Source organism: Oncorhynchus clarkii, chromosome 3 (assembly GCF_045791955.1).
Source record: "Oncorhynchus clarkii lewisi isolate Uvic-CL-2024 chromosome 3, UVic_Ocla_1.0, whole genome shotgun sequence".
Lineage (NCBI taxonomy): Eukaryota > Metazoa > Chordata > Actinopteri > Salmoniformes > Salmonidae > Oncorhynchus > Oncorhynchus clarkii.
This window is the reverse complement of record NC_092149.1, coordinates 4,663,907-4,683,729: the sequence shown is the minus strand read 5'-3', so window position 1 is coordinate 4,683,729 and position 19,823 is coordinate 4,663,907. Positions and strand designations below refer to the sequence as shown.

Here is a 19,823-nt window from a genome sequence, read left to right as displayed (position 1 = left end):
ATCCACATTAATGGAAAGGATTCATTTACCTGGTATATACATGTTTTATGATTCTATTTCTATGGAAGGAACATTGTTGTCTCTGTGTTTGGCCCACAGCCTGGGAGGCCAGTCTCTCTCTAGAACACAGTTAGTGGCCCACAGCCTGGGAGGCCAGTCTCTCTCCAGAACACAGTTAGTGGCCCACTGTCTGGGAGGCCAGTCTCTCTCCAGAACACAGTTAGTGGCCCACTGCCTGGGAGGCCAGTCTCTCTCCAGAACACAGTTAGTGGCCCACTGTCTGGAAGGCCAGTCTCTCTCCAGACCACAGTTAGTGGCCCACTGCCTGGGAGGCCAGTCTCTCTCCAGAACACAGTGAGTGGCCCACTGTCTGGGAGGCCAGTCTCTCTCCAGAACACAGTTAGTGGCCCACAGCCTGGGAGGCCAGTCTCTCTCCAGAACACAGTTAGTGGCCCACAGCCTGGGAGGCCAGTCTCTCTCCAGAACACAGTTAGTGGCCCACTGTCTGGGAGGCCAGTCTCTCTCCAGAACACAGTTAGTGGCCCACTGCCTGGGAGGCCAGTCTCTCTCCAGAACACAGTTAGTGGCCCACTGTCTGGAAGGCCAGTCTCTCTCCAGACCACAGTTAGTGGCCCACTGCCTGGGAGGCCAGTCTCTCTCCAGAACACAGTGAGTGGCCCACTGTCTGGGAGGCCAGTCTCTCTCCAGAACACAGTTAGTGGCCCACTGCCTGGGAGGCCAGTCTCTCTCCAGAACACAGTTAGTGGCCCACTGTCTGGAAGGCCAGTCTCTCTCCAGACCACAGTTAGTGGCCCACTGCCTGGGAGGCCAGTCTCTCTCCAGAACACAGTGAGTGGCCCACTGTCTGGGAGGCCAGTCTCTCTCCAGAACACAGTTAGTGGCCCACTGCCTGGGAGGCCAGTCTCTCTCCAGAACACAGTTAGTGGCCCACTGCCTGGGAGGCCAGTCTCTCTCCAGACCACAGTTAGTGGCCCACTGCCTGGGAGGCCAGTCTCTCTCCAGAACACAGTGAGTGGCCCACTGTCTGGGAGGCCAGTCTCTCTCCAGAACACAGTTAGTGGCCCACTGTCTGGGAGGCCAGTCTCTCTCCAGAACACAGTGAGTGGATACTGTAGCTAGCAGATGGTTGACCTGGAAAGGCTTGAATTTACTAAACCATGAGATTTGTCCTCTATATTGACCTATAAAGTGAATTATGCATGTGTGAGTTATATCAATTGATAATTTCTGCCTTGTTAGAATACAACCCTCTACTGCTCATCGTTACCCTCAGTCATCAGAACCCCCCCCCCCCCCCCCCCCAAAAAAAAATAGGATGGAATATTTGTTTCAATGAAAAACCACAATGTGTGTAGTAAAGGATTACACATATACCGTATTCAGTGCATTCCTGAAGTATTCAGACCCCTTGACTTTTCATACATTTTGTTACGTTACAGCCTTATTCTGAAATCTACACACAATAACACATAATGACAAAGTGAAAACAGTTTTTTAAAGACATTTTTATCCCCTAAAAAACAGTAATACCTTATTTACGTAAGTATTCAAACCCTAGTGCTATGAGACTCGAAATTGAGCTCAGGTGCATCATCCTTGAGACTCTTCCTAGAGCTGGCCGCCCGGCCAGAAACAACTCTCTCACCGTTGCTGCTTGCTATAGACCACCCTCTGCCCCCAGCTGTGCCCTGGACATCATATGTGAATTGATTTGTCCCCCATCTATCTTCAGAGCTCATGCTGCTAGGTGACCTAAACTGGGACATGCTTAACACCCCGGCCATCCTACAATCTAAGCTTGATACCCTCAATCTCACACAAATTATCAATGAACCTACCAGGTACAATCCCAAATCCGTAAACACGGGCACCCTCATAGATATCATCCTAACCAACCTGCCCTCCAAATACACCTCTGCTGTTTTCAACCAAGATCTCAGCGATCACTGCCTCATTGCCTGCATCCGTAATGGGTCTGCGGTCAAACGACCACCCCTCACCACTGTCAAACGCTCCCTGAAACACTTCAGCGAGCAGGCCTTTCTAATTGAACTGGTCAGGGTATCTTGGAATGACACATCCCGTCAGTAGAAAATGCCTGGTTATTCTTTAAAAGTGCCTTCCTCACCATCTTAAATAAGCATGCTCCATTCAAAAAATGTAGAACCAGGAACAGATATAGCCCTTGGTTCACTCCAGACCTGGCTGCCCTTGACCAGCACAAAAACATCCTGTGGTGTTCTGCATTAGCATCGAATAACCCCCGTGATATGCAACTTTTCAGGGAAGTTAGGAACCAATATACACAGGCAGTTAGGAAAGCTAAGGCTAGCTTTTTCAAACAGAAATTTGCATCCTGTAGCACAAACTCAAAAAAGTTCTGGGACACTGTAAAGTCCATGGAGAATAAGAGAACCTCCTCCCAGCTGTCCACTGCACTGAGGCTAGGAAACACTGTCACCACCGATAAATCCACTATAATTGATCATTTTAATAAGCATTTTTCTACGGCTGGCCATGCTTTCCACCTGGCTACCCCTACCCCGGTCAACTGCCCGGCACCCCCCACAGCAACTCGCCCAAGCCTCCCCATTTCTCCTTCACCCAAATCCAGATAGCTGATGTTCTGAAAGAGCGGCAAAATCTGGACCACTACAAAACAGCCGGGCTAGACAATCTGGACCCTCTCTTTCTAAAATGATCTGCCGAAATTGTTGCAACCCCTATTACTAGCCTGTTCAACCTCTCTTTCGTATCATCTGAGATTCCCAAAGATTGGAAAGCTGCCGCGATCATCCCCCTCTTCAAAGGGGGAGACACTCTAGACCCAAACTGCTACAAACCTATATCTATCCTACCCTGCCTTTCTAAGGTCTTTGAAAGCCAAGTTAAGAAACAGATCACCGACCATTTCGAATCCCACCGTACCTTCTCCGCTATGCAGTCTGGTTTCAGAGCTGGTTATGAGTGCACCTCAGCCATGCTCAAGGTACTAAATGATATCATAACCACCATCGATAAGAGACATTACTGTGCAGCCATATTCATCGACCTGGCCAAGGCTTTCGACTCTGTCAATCACCACATTCTTATCGGCAGACTAAACAGCCTTGGTTTCTCAAATGACTGCCTCGCCTGGCTCACCAACTACTTCTCAGATAGAGTCAGCATGTCAAATCGGACGGCCTGTTGTCTCGACCTCTCTATGGAGGTGCCACAAGGTTAAATTCTAGGGCCGACTCTCTTCTCTGTATATATCAATAATGTTGCTCTTGCTGCTGGTGATTCTCTATCCACCTCTATGCAGACGACACCATTCTGTATACTTCTGGCCCTTCTTTGGACACTGTGTTAACTAACCTCCAGATGAGCTTCAATGCCATACAACTCTCCTCCAATTGCTCCTAAATGCAAGTAAAACTAAATACATGCTCTTTAACCGATCGCTGCCTGCACCTGCCCGCCCGTCCAGCATCACTACTCTGGACGGTTCTGACTTAGAATATGTGGACAACTACAAATACCTAGGTGTCTGGTTAGACTGTAAACTCTCCTTCCAGGCTCACATTAAGCATCTCCAATCCAAAATTAAATCTAAAATTAAATCTAGAATCGGCTTCCTATTTCGCAACAAAGCATCCTTCACTCATGCTGCCAAACATACCCTCGTAAAACTCACCATCCTACCGATCCTCGACTTCGGCGATGTCATTTACAAAATAGCCTCCAACACTCTACTCAACAAATTGGGTGCAGTCTATCACAGTGCCATCCGTTTTGTCACCAAAGCCCCATATACTACCCACCATTGTGACCTGTATACTCTCGTTGGCTGGCCCTCGCTTCATACTCGTCGCCAAACCCACTGGCTCCAGGTCATCTACAAGTCTCTGCTAGGTAAAGCCCCGCCTTTATCTCAGCTCACTGGTCACTATAGCAGCACCCACCCGTAGCACGCGCTCCAGCAGGTATATCTCACTAGTCACCCCCAAAGCCAATTCCTCCTTTGGCAGCCTTTCAAGTTCTCTGCTACCAATGACTGGAACGAACTGCAAAAATCACTGAAGCTGGAGACTAATATCTCCCTCACTAGCTTTAAGCACCAGCTGTCAGAGCAGCTCACAGATCACTGCACCTGTACATAGCCCATCTGTAATATCGCCCATCCAACTACCTCATCCCCATACTGTATTTATTTATTTATCTTGCTCCTTTGCTCCCCAGTTTCTCTACTTGCACATTCATCTTCTGCACATCAATCACTCCAGTGTTTAATTGGTATGTTGTAATTACTTCGCCACCATGGCCTATTTATTGCCTTACCTATCTTATCTTACCTCATTTGCACACACTGTATAAAGATGTTTTCTACTGTATTATTGACTGTATGTTTGTATATTCCATGTGTAACTCTGTGTTGTTGTATGTGTCAAATTGCTTTGCTTTATTCTTGGCCAGGTCGCAATTGTAAATGAGAACTTGTTCTCAACTAGTCTACCTGGTTAAATAAAGGTAAAATAAATTAAAAAACGATGGTCACTCTGACAGAGCTCCAGAGTTTCTCTGTGCAGATGGGGGAACCTTCCAGAAGGACATCCATCTCTGCAGCACTCCACCAATCAGGCCTTTATGGTAGGGTGGCCAGATGGAAGCCACTCCTCAGTAAAAGGCACATGACAGCCCGCTTGGAGCTCGCCAAAAGGCACCTAAATGACTGACCATGAGAAACAAGATTATCTGGTCTGATGAAACCAAGATTAAACTTGTTGGACTGCATGCTAAGCATCACGTCTGGAGGAAACTTGGTACCATCCCTACGGTGAAGCATGGTGGTGGCAGCATCATGCTGTGGGGATGTTTTTCAGCAGCAGGGACTGGGAGGCTAGTCAGGATCGAAGGAAAGATGAACGGAGCAAAGTACAGGGAGATCTTTGATGAAAACCTGCTCCAGTGCGCTCAGGACCTTAGACTGGGGCGAAGGGTCACCTTCTAACAGGACAACGACCCTAAGCACACAGCCAAGACAATGCAGGAGTGGCTTCGGGACAAGTCTCTGAATGTCCTTGAGTGGCCCAGCCAGAGCCTGGACTTGAACCTGATCGAACATCTCTGGAGAGACCTGAAAATAGCTGTGCAGCGAAGCTCCCCATCCAACCTGACAGAGCTTGAGAGGATCTGCAGAGAAGAATGGGAGAAACTCCCCAAAAACAAGTGTGCCATGCTTGTAGCGTCTTACCCAAGAAGACTTGATGCTGTAATCTCTGCCAAAGGTGCTTCAACAAAGTACTGAGTAAAGGGTCTGAATACTTATGTAAATGTGATAATTCAGTTTTGTATTTTTTATAAATTAGCAAAAAAAAAAAAAAGTTTTGCTTTGTCATTATGGCGTGTTGTGTGTAGATTGATGAGGGAAAAAAACTATTGAATCCATTTTAGAATAAGGCTGTAACGTAACAAACTGTGGAAAAAGTCAAGGGGTCAGAACACTTTCCGAAGGCACTGTATGTTGCAATCATGTCAGTTTACAGAAATGTGGGTGTGTATAATTTAGTTATAGGCCATATTCCAGAAAGTGAATTCAAAGAGTAACCATATTGATTTGAACATCAACCAATGTCTACAGGACAGGGTTAGTAGTATTGTTGTTGCTAGGTTGTGTCCCAAATGGCACCCTTTTCCTATAAAGTGCACTAATTTTAGGCTATGGTCAGATGTAGTGCACTATAAAGCGATGAGGGTGCCATTTGGGATGCATTCTTTGTGATTTAATGTCTTCATTCCCTTCTTGTTTTAGATATACTGTAGTAAGTTACCTGATAGCTTCTCCTGCAGTGAGTTGTACTTCACCTTTTATCGGTGGCATTCTGTGGTTCTTCTGGACGTTATACAACGTTTTACAGTGGTTCTTCTGGACGTTATACAACGTTTTACAGTGGTTCTTCTGGACGTTATACAACGTTTTACAGTGGTTCTTCTGGACGTTATACAACGTTTTACAATGGTTCTTCTGGACGTTATACAACGTTTTACAGTGGTTCTTCTGGACGTTATACAACGTTTTACAGTGGTTCTTCTGGACGTTATACAACGTTTTACAGTGGTTCTTCTGGACGTTATACAACGTTTTACAGTGGTTATTCTGGATGTTATACAACGTTTTACATTGGTTCTTCTGGACGTTATACAACGTTTTACAGTGGTTATTCTGGACATTATACAACGTTTTACATTGGTTCTTCTGGACGTTATACAACGTTTTACAGTGGTTCTTCTGGACGTTATACAATGTTTTACACTGTAAAAGGTGGTGGAGTGGGGAACCACTGACATTGAACTACAGGTATAGTGAACCTGTCCAATTAACTTAGTTGTAATTGTGTTGTATGTGCAATACCTGAATTATAGGTTTGTGTTTTTCCATGTTAAATCATTACAGCCAATGACCCTCTAAAATGTCTCTGATTCACTTTCATCAGTTCTTTGTATGAATGACATCCCATGTAAAACTCAAACCTCAACTTGCAATATGTCACCTAAGAATACATTGTATCTTCACGTGACATGAATCATTAAAATGTATATTTTCATACTTTTAATTCAGGCAAATCATGGTACTATCAAGTGAAAAAGCTAGAGTCAAGATCATCAGTGAAATAGGGACCAGTGCTACAGGTTCAACAGTAGAGGAACCTGTGCACATGCATGTGGACATTTCTTTACATTCTGTAACTACCTGGCCTCACTACCCACTCGTGTACCCAACTTACTTTAGACTGAATTCTAACAGGTGTCTCTCTTTTCTTTCAGTTTAAAATGATACTATTTATCATTTTTCTTACAGCCAAAATAAAGTATTTACTACAGAAGTCAGGAATGGTGTGTGTGTGTGATTATCATAAAACTGTTTATCATCACAGAAAGCAATTGGATATTTTCAAATTCATTGAGAGAGAGAGGAGGGAGAGAGAGAGCAAGAGAGGAGGGAGAGTGAGAGAAAGAGAGGAGGGAGAGTGAGAGAAAGAGAGGAGGGAGAGCGAGAGAGAGAGGAGAGGAGAGAGAGGAGAGAGGAAGAGAGAGAGAGAGCGAGAGAGGAGGGAGAGAATAGAATAAATAGAGATTATTAGACTGTTGTTTGCATCTTGCCAATAATCAGGTGAACTGGCAGAGAAACAGACACCGCCCATTGACTGTTTTTCCCTGAGATATGTATGTGCTAAAATATAAACATTGTTGTAGATATTATACAAAATAGGATCATTGTTATTATTGTTCAATCTGTGATTTAAAACATTTTCATGCATTGGTCCACAAACCCCAAAAAAGGTTGTGAAATAACTTTTTTGTGTACCTCATATGTAAGATACATTTATGTACAACAGGAAACAGGAAACAAGAGGAATTGAAGACTTCAAAGTTGCTTTTCTAACTGTGGTATTACGGTTTAATTTGTAGGATATACTCCAATCTGTTCTGTATGATCTATGGTCTCTTTCTTAGAGAGTTTTTGCAGGTTTATGGACAAAATATTTCAGTGGTTATTTTTTTAAATGTTTCATTTAGATTTCAACAAATTTGTTTAAAGAAACACAAAAGCACATGAACAAATGTACTGTCTCTGTATACTCAGAATAATAAATAACAGAGTCAACTGAAATTCTGTCATTCGTCTTTCAAGAGGAGCAACAGAGCAGCTGCTTACTCTAGCACTCTGTTTTTCCAGCCTGGTCTCATAGACTACACATAACATACTCTAGCACTCTGATTTTCCAGCCTGGTCTCATAGACTACATGTAACATAGTAAATGTAAATCCAGATTTCGAAACACTAAATTTATTATAATATGTTACATTTGGTATGGTTACATAAGACAGAAGGTTACTTAAGACAAAAAACAAAAGTAGAGTGGTTGGTCAGGTTGGGTAGGTGTAAAACATGAACATCAAGCAACCCAAAGGCTGTGTGTTCTGAATAACATCAGACAATTTTAGAATTTGATCTAATTAGCAACTTTGGAACTACTTACCAACTTTGCAACTACTTAGCATGTTAGCTAACCCTTCCCCTAACCTTAACCTAACTCCTAACCTTAACCCCTAACCTGGCTAACATTAGCGTTAGCCACCTAGATAACTTTAGCCTCAAGAAATTAGAACTCATAACATATCATCCGTTTTGCAAATTCGTAACATATTGTACGAAATGGAAGATGGACATCCACAAATGAATAGCATGCCAAACGTTACATTTCATACTATTTGAAGTGTCACAGATATACGTTTACTATGTTACGTCTACCCCTGAGTCCAGGTTGGTATTTCATTCTGTTTCTCCTCTTTCTGTTTATTGTGTACAGGCAACAAAAAAACGCATGCATTCACATAAATATTGTTGTAGATTCACACTTTTACATTTTAAGTTAAATCAGCACAATGGAAACAAGAAAGATTATGTTGTCCATCCGTCCATCCATTTACTACTATGTGAACATGTGGCTGGCCTGCTGTGTGACTCTGATAAAGGTGGTCCTGCGACTGAGCTCCTTCAGTTTGGCAGCTCCTACGTAGGTGCAGGTGGAGCGCAGACCACCCAGAATGTCCCTGATGGTGGCCTCTACATCCCCCCTGTACGGTACCTCCACCGTCCTGCCCTCTGATGCTCTGCAGGAGGAGAGGGGTATGGAGGGATTGAGGAAGAGGGGAAAACTTGTCAATAAATCTATGGTCTTTCCATTGGGTTGATCAGGCACATTGATTTCTTAGGTCTTCGACATCATCAACAGTTTTGTACTAAACAGACCAGAGCTAACTACTAAATGAACATTTTGTGAAGGAAATGTGTGCGCTTGCTTGTAAGTTACTGTAAGAAAAACTGAAAGGATACTGTATTTATATAGTGTGGGCGGAAGGTAGGCTAGTGCAGGGGTTCCCAACCATGGGTACAAGGACCCCCTGGGGTACTTGAGAAGACTCATGAGACCATAGGCCTTCTGGTAAAATGCACAAGGGGGTACTTCAGGGGTACTCCAGGCAGAGCTAAATTCAGTCGGTGGTACAGTAACCGAAGAAGGCTGGGAACCACTGTCCTAGCGGTTAGATCACTGGGCCATTAACCGTAAGGTTGCTACTTTAAATCCCCACCCCGGCAAGGTGAAAGCAATCTGTTGAAGTGCCCTTGAGCAAGGCACTTAACACTCATTTCTCCAGGGCCCTGGCTTTGACCTCACTCTCCGAGGGCGTCTCAGGGAGAACGGGATATGCCCCCCCCCATGTGTAAGACAGGACAGATATAAGCACCCACCTAATGAGTACTGTTTACCTGTACTCTGCCACTCCCCCTACATGTTTCTTCATGGCCGTGTCAGAGCTCATCCCATAGAACAGCTGGACCTTTCTGCCATTCTTCTCAATGACCTCCCCGGCACACTGGTCGTGGCCAGCCAGCATGCCCCCCAGCATCACAAAATCAGCTCCAGCGCCTAGAATCACACACACACAACCCTGTTGAGAGAGGGTCAGGCAAGGCAGTATTTTTGAGTGACACAACACAATGCATGCGCTCCAAATGCATCCTATTACCAATATAGTGCACTACTATGACCAGGCACCATAAAGAACAGGACACACACACAATGTCACTATGATAGTATGATTTATCAAACCAGGACTCACCAAATGCCTTAGCCACATCCCCAGGACAGCTGCATCCGCCATCCTGGTGAGATAAAACAAAACATATTGAGCAAACATTGTGGAACGTTCAGTGGTTTAATGTCTCAAAGGGAAAGCCAGGTGTAACCCGAGCTCCAGCACCTTTAACCCCTGGGTTCGTTCAGATAGAAATGTTGTGTAGATACATGTACATGTATTGTGCAGGTGCGTTGCACCCTCCTGAATCTGACCCAAGAGGTCAGAATGTCAGAAGGTTCTTGAGGTCAGAGGTCACTCACTGAGATGATGTGAGCCTTCAGGCCGTGGGCGGAGTCTGCACACTCTATGACAGCACTGAGCTGGGGATATCCCACTCCCGTCTTAATGCGCGTCGTACACACAGAACCTAGAGGGGAATCATGACGTGTCAGTTTGTCAGGAGCTGAATGCACTCAGCTGAAGTATTGTTCTCTCTTGAAGGGAGCCATGGTGAACTCATGACTCCATATAGTGCTCTACTTATAGTGCACTATGTAGGGAAGAGGGTGCTAGAGTAACAGACAGAGTAACATAGAGTAACAGACAGAGCAACATAGAGTAACATACAGAGTAACAGAGTAACAAAGTAACAGACAGAGTAACATAGAGTAACAGACAGAGTAACAAAGTAACAGACAGAGTAACATAGAGTAACAGACAGAGTAACAGAGTAACATACAGAGTAACAGAGTAACAGACAGAGTAACAAAGTAACAGACAGAGTAACAGAGTAACAGAGAGTAACAGAGAGTAACAGGGTAACAGACAGAGTAACATATGGAGTACCAGACAGAGTACCAGACAGAGTACCAGACAGAGTACCAGACAGAGTACCAGACAGAGTAACAGACAGAGTAACAGAGTAACAGACAGAGTAACAGAGAAACCGACAGAGTAAAAGAGAGAAACAGACAGAGCAATAGAGCAACAGAGTAACTAATAGAGTAACAGACAGAGTAACATATGGAGTACCAGAGTAACAGACAAAGTAACAGACAGAGTAACAGACAGAGTAACAGACAGGGTAACAGAGTAACAGATGGAGTAACAGACAGAGTACCAGAGTAACAGACAGAGTAACAGACAGAGTATTGGAGTACCAGACAGAGTACCAGAGTAACAGACAGGGTAACAGAGTAACAGATGGAGTAACAGACAGAGTACCAGAGTAACAGACCCACCTGGCCCAATACCCACTTTAATGATGTCAGCTCCTGCCAGGATCAGCTCCTCCACCATCTCTCCTGTCACCACGTTGCCAGCCTGACCACAGTTAGACACACACAGACAGACACACAGACAGACACAGTCATAGCATTTAGAATCCCTATACAGCTACCAAACCAACTAACTACCAAACAGGTGATAGTTTAACATTGCATGGCACATCACATTGCACATGTTAGAATATTTGCAGTAATTAAAACGACATAAGCAAATTAAGTCTTGGAAAGCTGTTCAGCTGTGTTAACTTGATGGAACGGCCTCACCATTATAGTGTGTTGGGGAAACCTCCCCCTGACGGTTTTGACAAACTCCACAAAGTGTTCAGAGTAGCCGTTGGCAACGTCCAGACAGACAAATCTGATGTCAGAGACGGCCTCCAGGACGCTGCACAGCTTCTCCAGGTCGGCTTGACCGCTGCCTGAACTGACCGCTACGTGCTGAGGGGGACGGGGACAGGGCGGCAGTGTGAGAGAACAACCAGGGTTGGAAGGATGGAGGTGCTACCGTAGAAATAGAATCATTAGAACGGGTCTGGAGCCTCTGATTTGACTGGTAAACTTGACTGGTAAACTGATTTGACTGGCATCATTGACTTGTAAAGGGGTGGCCGTTCTAGCGATTATATTTCTATGGGTGCTACTATAAGCACTCCCATAACAAATCAGAGCACTAGTCCTTATAAGCGTTAGAAACATTACCATGGGCCACCCACTATTTCCATAACAACTCCTGAATTCAATACATTATTCAAACCCTGGGGACACCACTGTTGCATGAGGTCATGAAAATGCTGTATGATGACAATTCTAGCTGTCCTCCAAACATTGTTGTCTATGTTTATTACAAACCTCCAAACATTGTTGTCTGGGATTATTACAAACCTCCAAACATTGTTGTCTGGGATTATTACAAACCTCCAAACATTGTTGTCTGGGATTATTACAAACCTCCAAACATTGTTGTCTGGGATTATTACAAACCTCCAAACATTGTTGTCTGGGATTATTACAAACCTCCAAACATTGTTGTCTGGGTTTATTACAAACCTCCAAACATTGTTGTCTGGGATTATTACAAACCTCCAAACATTGTTGTCTGGGATTATTACAAACCTCCAAACATTGTTGTCTGGGATTATTACAAACCTCCAAACATTGTTGTCTGGGATTATTACAAACCTCCAAACATTCTGGAAACTTGGCTGCAAAAGCCTTCCACTCCTCCACAGTGTAGTGCTTCTGCATGGCGGTGAAGAGAGTTTGCTAGAGGAGAATGTAGAGAAACAAGAAGAACGGAAATTCACAGCGTTACTTAGTACTCTGGCAACTGACCATTCACAGGTCATCACCCTGGCAACCCATTCACAGGTCATCACCCTGGCTACCCTTTCACAGGTCATCACCCTGGCAACCCTTTCACAGGTCATTACCCTGGCAACCCATTCACAGATCATCACCCTGGCAACCCTTTCACAGGTCATCACCCTGGCAACCCTTTCACAGGTCATCACCCTGGCAACCCTTTCATAGGTCATCACCCTGGCTACTCTTTCACAGGTCATCACCCTGGCAACCCTTTCACAGGTCATCACCCTGGTTACTCTTTCACAGGTCATCACCCTGGCAACCCTTTTACAGGTCATCACCCTGGCTACTCTTTCACAGGTCATCACCCTGGCTACTCTTTCACAGGTCATCAGGTTGTCAAGACTTCACTGAAGCAGACCTGGGGATGACTGGACTTGTTGTTGTTGTTGTTGATAGAGAAACAACAGAACCACTGGAGTTTTTCCTGGTCTGGTCACGTGGTCAGTAGAAACTCCCTGACCCTTACCATGGCATGTGTCCAGGTCTGATCATGTGGTCAGTAGAAACTCCCTGACCCTTACCATGGCATGTGTCCAGGTCTGATCATGTGGTCAGTAGAAACACCCTGACCCTTACCATGGCATGTGTCCAGGTCTGATCACGTGGTCAGTAGAAACTCCCTGACCCTTACCATGGCATGTGTCCAGGTCTGATCACGTGGTCAGTAGAAACTCCCTGACCCTTACCATGGCATGTGTCCAGGTCTGATCACGTGGTCAGTAGAAATTCCCTGACCCTTACCATGGCATGTGTCCAGGTCAGATCATGTGGTCAATAGAAACTCCCTGACCCTTACCATGGCATGTGTCCAGGTCTGATCATGTGGTCAATAGAAACTCCCTGACCTTTACCATGGCATGTGTCCAGGTCTGATCATGTGTCCAGCAGTGTTTCCATACTGCCCTCTCCCACCTGGACAAAAGGAACATCTATGTGAGAATGCTATTAATTGACTACAGCTCAGCGTTCAACACCATAGTCTCCTCAAAGCTCATCGCTAAGCTAAGGACCCTGGGACTGGATCCTGGACTTCCTGACGGGCCGCCCCCAGGTGGTAAGGGTAGGTAACAATACATCCAACACGCTGGCCCCTCTGGGGTGCGTGCTCAGTGCCCTCCTGTACTCCCTGTTTACTCATGACTGCATGGCCAGGCACGACTCCAACACCATCATTAAGTTTGGTAGGCCTGATCACCAACAACGATGAGACAGCCTATAGGGAAGAGGTCAGAGACATGACAGTGTGGTGCAAGGACAACAACCTCTCCCTCAACGTGATCAAGACAAAGGAGATGATTGTGGTCTACAGGAAAAGGAGGACTGGGCAAGCCCCCATTCTCATCAATAGGGCTGTAGTGGAGCAGGTTGAGAGCTTCAAGTTCCTTGGCGTCATCACCAACAAACTAACATGTTCCAAGCACACCAAGACAGTCGTGAAGAGGGCACGACAAAACCTATTCCCCCTCAGGAGACTGAAAAGATTTGGCATGGGTCCTCAGATCCTCAAAAGGTTTTACAGCTGCACCATCGAGAGCATCCTGACGGGTTGCATCAATGCCTGGTATGGCAACTGCTCGGCCTCCGACCACAGGGCACTACAGAGGGTAGTGCGTACGGCCCAGTACATCACCGGGGCCAAGCTTCCTGCCATTCAGGACCTCTATACCAGGTGGTGTCAGAGGAAGGCCCTAAAAATTGTCAAAGACTCCAGCCACCCTAGTCATAGACTGTTCTCTCTGCTACCACACAGCAAACGGTACCGGAGCACAAAGTCTAGGTCCAATAGGGTGCCATTTGGGAATAGGGTGCCATTTTGGGAATAGGGTGCCATTTTGGAAAAGGGTGCCATTTGGGAATAGAGTGCCATTTTGGGAATAGGGTGCCATTTTGGGAATAGGGTGCCATTTGGGAATAGGGTGCCATTTTAGGAATAGGGTGCCATTTGGGAATAGGGTGCCATTTTGGGAATAGGGTGCCATTTTGGAAAAGGGTGCCATTTGGGAATATAGTGCCATTTTGGGAATAGGGTGCCATTTTGGGAATAGGGTGCCATTTGGGAATAGGGTGCCATTTTGGGAATAGAGTGCCATTTTGGGAATAGAGTGCCATTTTGGGAATAGGGTGCCATTTGGGAATAGGGTGCCATTTTGGGAATAGGGTGCCATTTGGGAATAGGGTGCCATTTTGGGAATAGGGTGCCATTTTGGAAAAGGGTGCCATTTGGGAATAGAGTGCCATTTTGGGAATAGGGTGCCATTTTGGGAATAGGGTGCCATTTGGGAATAGGGTGCCATTTTGGGAATAGAGTGCCATTTTGGGAATAGAGTGCCATTTTGGAAAAGGGTGCCATTTGGGAATAGGGTGCAATTTGGGAATAGGGTGCCATTTGGGAATAGGGTGCCATTTTGGGAATAGAGTGCCATTTTGGAAAAGGGTGCCATTTGGGAATAGAGTGCCATTTGGAATGCACAATCCCAAACGGTACAGTGCTAACCTTGCTGAGGACCTGTGCCATCTCAAAGGTGCCCGTGGTGTCCATGTTGGCAGCGATGATGGGGATGCCATGGTAACTCTGTTTGGAATTACGGAATGTGAACGTCCTCCGTAGGTCCACCTGTGAGGAGGGGAGCACAGTAACAATAAATAATCCTAGTGTATCCCAAATGGGACCCTATTCCCTATATAGTGCACTACTTCTGACCAGAGCCCTATGAGCACTACATAGAGAACAGAGGGTGCCATTTGGGACGCAAGCCAATAAATCACACATTTTATTCATGAACGCCTATCAAAACACCAAAAGGTACAAATGCATGATTCGAAGAGGAAACCACACAGACGTTTAGCATTAGAAGTTGTGGGTATACTGCCTGAAGTCAGGACAGTTGACATAACATGAGAGGATTGGGAAGACCAGTTAAGTTGTGGTAATGTATAACATACGGGTGATGTTTGCTGGATTTGCCCCCAGACTGACGGCCTGTATTGAAACTATTTGAGGGTTTAAAGAAGTTAGAACACTGGTATTGAAGTAGATTATTTTATTGTTTTAACTATTAAAAAAATACATATGTTCATATTTCTCCCCGAGATGTCTCTCCATCCGGGATAAAATGTATGACAATGCTGGCAACAAATAACCTATTATCCATCCTTTAATCTAATTCAATGACTAATCAACAAACCAATGGCTGCTAGTGAGTGTATGGCCATATGCTAAAAGCATAATATTGTGTCAACTACAGTAAAACGACACATTAAAAAAAAGCCTTGATCTCAATCCTCTGATGATGATGTCTCATTGTTTCCTCAGCCTGCCTGGGTTCATCATGAATCAGCCTGAGCATCAGCCTGCCTGGCTTCATCATGAATCAGCCTGAGCATCAGGCTGCCTGGGTTCACCATAGATCAGCCTTAAATGTGTTCACAATGAATCAGCCTGAGACTCAGCCTGCCTGGGTTAATCAGAATCAGCCTGAATCAGCCTGTCTGGGTTTCCCGTGAATCAGCCTGAATGGGTTCATCATGAATCAGCCTGAATCAGCCTGCCTGTGTTCACCATGAATCAGCCTGAATCAGCCTGCCTGGGTTAATCAGAATCAGCCTGAATCAGCCTGTCTGGGTTCCCCGTGAATCAGCCTGAATGGGTTCATCATGAATCAGCCTGAATCAGCCTGCCTGTGTTCACCATGAATCAGCCTGAATCAGCCTGCCTGGGTTAATCAGAATCAGCCTGAATCAGCCTGTCTGGGTTCCCCGTGAATCAGCCTGAATGGGTTCATCATGAATCAGCCTGAATCAGCCTGCCTGTGTTCACCATGAATCAGCCTGAATCAGCCTGTCTGGGTTCATCAGGAATCAGTCTGAACCTCAGCCTGTCTGGGTTCATCAGGAATCAGTCTGAACCTCAGCCTGTCTGGGTTCACTGTGAATCAGCCTGAATCAGCATGTCTGGATTCACTGTGAATCAGCCTGTCGAGGTTCACCCTGAATCAGCCTGTCTGGGTTCCCCCTGAATCAGCCTGTCTGGGTTCACCCTGAATCAGCCTGTCTGGGTTCACCCTGAATCAGCCTGTCTGGGTTCACCTTGAATCAGCCTCTCTGGGTTCACCCTGAATCAGCCTGTCTGGGTTCACCCTGAATCAGCCTGTCTGGGTTCACCCTGAATCAGCCTGTCTGGGTTAATCCTAAAAGAATAAGCAAATAGAACTTCAGATGTAGGACAGAACAGATTAACAGTGTCTCTGTCTACGTCCCAAATGGCACCCTATATAGTACTCTACATTTGAGAGCCCTATGGTGCATTATATAGGGAATAGGGTGCCACTCAGTGTCACACTCACTGTCCCCTATGGGCCCTGGTCAAAATAAGTGAACTATATAGGGAATATAATGCCATATGGGAATAAGGTGCAAGCTTGACTCTCTCATGTCATGTACTGTAAAAAAAATATATGTATAAAATAGAAACACCCACAAATGTAGTTGTTTCAACCAATCCTTATTCAGTAACTGGTACCAAAGCCTTGTTTAAGTTGACTCAACTCTTCAGTCAAAGTGTTACCTGGACTTTTTTAGTAGGCCCAACAATATCTCTAATATGAGAAAACGCAAGAAAAGAATTCAGCCGACTTAAAGTGATGGGTTTTCTCCATTTGTCTCATATGTTCATTCAACTATAAATGATTATTTTTGGTATGTTACCTGAAAAAAAGGCTGTGGAACAGTCACACACGCACACGCACACGCACACACAACACACACACAAATGTCCTAATAACAGCCTGTGGATTGTTGTCAACAATAAGGCATATTCCATTTAGTTAGCGTTTAACTGAGAGTGTCATGTCTCATATCCCACCGTGTCATATCCTGCCGTGTCATGTCTCATATGTCATCACATAGAGGTATAGGTGTTGACAGGCGCTAGCCAGGCAGAACATTGTGAACTCTGTGCCAGGCAGGCAGTGGGAGAAGGCACAAATATACACACACATTGACGTATGCACACACACACAAAGACCAACATTCAGCGTCAAACACACACACACACAAGCATGCACGCACAGGCGCACACACACGCCCATACAAGCCCCGCTTATGGGAAGGTGACCTCCACACACACACAGGGAAGGTTACTGTGTTCTGCTGTAGCAAGCTAAGGAACCATAGTGTATGTTCTACACAGATATCCTCTACATCACCAGTTCTATATGGAATCCTATGGTATCTTTCATCACTGACCCTCCACAACTGACCCACCCAACACAGCTGGCTTGGGCTAGTTAGTATGTCATTTGTGATTCAACGCAGATTTGAACATAATACTTGATGCTCTTGGCCCCCTTGGGAGTCCACCATGGCTCTACCTTTCTCTTTTCTGTGCTGACAAGGCAAAACACATTAGACATCTACAACAGCAGCTATAAAGGCTGGTTTATAACACCTTACCTCTGACCTGCTCTTCAGGCTGCTTCTCTTGGGTCTGAACAGGACATCTTTAAAGTCCAGCTTCACATCCACGTCTATCCGAGGCATGATGGCCTGTCACCTCCGGGATGGTCCAATCCCTGTCCCAGTCCAATAAATCAATAATTCTATGAATCACTAGATCAACATAGAGCCTGTGATGTGGTCTGCTGAGACCCAGACAGTAGCCAACCCTGAACCTCCAGATGCATTAAATATTTATAGCATGTTAACAGGCTCTCCTCTCCCAGCAGCACACACACCTATGGCTTTATTTGGTCTCTCTCTCTCTCTCTCTCATATATATAACTGAGAGCAGTGCAGAGGGAGGCTGCCGCAGTTGCAGCACTAGTAGAAGTGGTATTGTCACTGGCCATCTGACACACATTCATGTCAGATGGACCTATCACTGCAGAGAACAGCACAGCTGCTGACAGAACCAGGAAGTACTGGAGTCAGTCAACATCCTCAGAGGGGATGGGGTGAGGTATATACACTAAAACATTCACAAGGTAGGAAACCCCAAAACGGTTTTTTAATGGGTCACTGAAGGCCAAATTCTGTGCATTACTTTGCATGAATTCTATGAGTTATTATCCTATGGATAAAATTGTCATCGTCATCCTCTTCATTGTATCATTCTATTCATCATCCTCAACTATATAATCAAAATAATTTCTCAAATATTGAGAAAATGGAACCTGAATCACATAATGAAATAGGGTGTATTACCCAACCACACCACTAGGTGGGGAAAGGGAGTTTCATTTCATGAGGAAACAGCTGAAATACAAACTGTTCCAAAGTCCCACAAAGAAATGTCCTAATGACTGCGGACCGTATTCAACAATGAGACATTTTCCATTTAGTTAGTATTTAACACAAATGATCACCTTAACAAATTATGATATCTTCACCCTGCATCCCATGGGCTACCTTAACTTTAAGGAATTCAACAAAAAGTTATTCAAATGAGCAGTAGTTCACATTGTGTGTAGCAATGTGTGTAGGTTTTCAATTTTTTTTTTTTTTACATTTGTCAAATTAATATTTTATTTCAACCATTTTAAAGTATTGAATTGGTTATCTTTCAAAATGTGACAGAAACATGGTTACTGACATGTCACTCTTGCAGTCTCTTGCTTGGCACATTGCCATGGCTGCTGGGTTGGGGACAAAAGTAACATAGTGTTAAATGAGCCAAGCAGCCCAGAGCAAGGCAGTTAACTCACTGTTCCCCCAGGCGCTGAAGACGTGGATGTTGATTAAGGCAGCCCCCCCCCCCCTTTAGGTTATCAGTAACAGCATTGCTCAGTGCAAACACAACTCCTTTAGGATCTCTATGACATCTTGAGACTAGTCCACAACTGATAGAAAATACACACAAATGAAACATTAAGTACAAAATAAATATTTTATTAATGCTTGAAAATAAATATGAAATCTTGCTTTAAAATTTCAACTCATTAAAACACAGCTTTAAATACAGAACAGAACCTTAACGACAGAAATCATTGATCAACAAATTGAAATCCATTGTTCAGGTACATGGTGTAAATAGCTATTTAAAAAGAAAGGAAGAGCTTTGGTAGAGAATTCTTCTCCATTTCCTTTAACCCTTATTTTACCAGTTAAGTTGACTGAGAACATGTTCTCATTTACAGCAACGACCTGGGGAATAGTTACGGGGGAGAGGATGTATGAGCCAATTGGCAGCTCATACATGATTAGGTGACCGTGATGGTTTGAGGGCCAGATTTGGGAATTTAGCCAGGACACCAGGGTTAACATCCCTACTCTTGTGATAAGTGCCATGGGATCTTTAGTGACCACAGAGAGTCAGGACACCCGTTTAACGTCTCATCCGAAAGACGACACGCTACACAGGGCAATGTCCCCAAACACTGTCCTGGGTCATTGGGATATTTTTTTTTAGAGCAGAGGACAGGGTGCCTCCTACTGGCCCTCCAACACCACTTCCATTAGTATCCAGGGACAAACCATGTTTAGATCTGAGCAAGCCAGCAGTGGGATGCCGGGTGGTATGAGAAG

General features: G+C 44.9%; 1 protein-coding gene across 2 annotated transcripts; it reads right to left on the bottom strand.

The window, feature by feature from the left end:
• Positions 1–7,836: 7,836 nt before the first annotated feature.
• Positions 7,837–18,117, bottom strand: LOC139405649 (GMP reductase 1-like). 2 transcript variants are annotated; one of them, XM_071148066.1, is made up of 9 exons: positions 17,754–18,117; positions 14,797–14,916; positions 12,114–12,197; positions 11,199–11,372; positions 10,890–10,971; positions 9,969–10,075; positions 9,691–9,733; positions 9,338–9,497; positions 7,837–8,679 (listed from the first exon to the last, which is right to left on the bottom strand). In XM_071148066.1, the coding sequence occupies exons 1-9, from the start codon at positions 17,838–17,840 to the stop codon at positions 8,499–8,501; spliced, it is 1,038 nt and encodes a 345-aa protein (XP_071004167.1). In that variant the 5' UTR covers positions 17,841–18,117; the 3' UTR covers positions 7,837–8,498. The 2 variants fall into 2 exon arrangements, with proteins under 2 accessions (XP_071004167.1, XP_071004166.1); XM_071148065.1 differs by having other exon boundaries at positions 7,837–8,680; positions 9,357–9,497; positions 17,754–18,048.
• Positions 18,118–19,823: the final 1,706 nt, after the last annotated feature.

What these genes read in the sequence shown, in the direction of transcription:
- LOC139405649 (XM_071148066.1), bottom strand. Translation starts at nt 17,840, where the DNA reads ATGCCTCGGATAGACGTGGATGTGAAGCTGGACTTTAAAGATGTCCTG. An exon ending in AGTTTCCAGAATGTTTGGAG is followed by an intron (nt 11,373 to 12,113) that starts GTTTGTAATAAT and finishes CGTCCCCCTCAG; the next exon opens with CACGTAGCGGTCAGTTCAGG. An exon ending in GGGGGAGTGGCAGAGTACAG is followed by an intron (nt 8,680 to 9,337) that starts GTAAACAGTACT and finishes CTCCTCCTGCAG; the next exon opens with AGCATCAGAGGGCAGGACGG.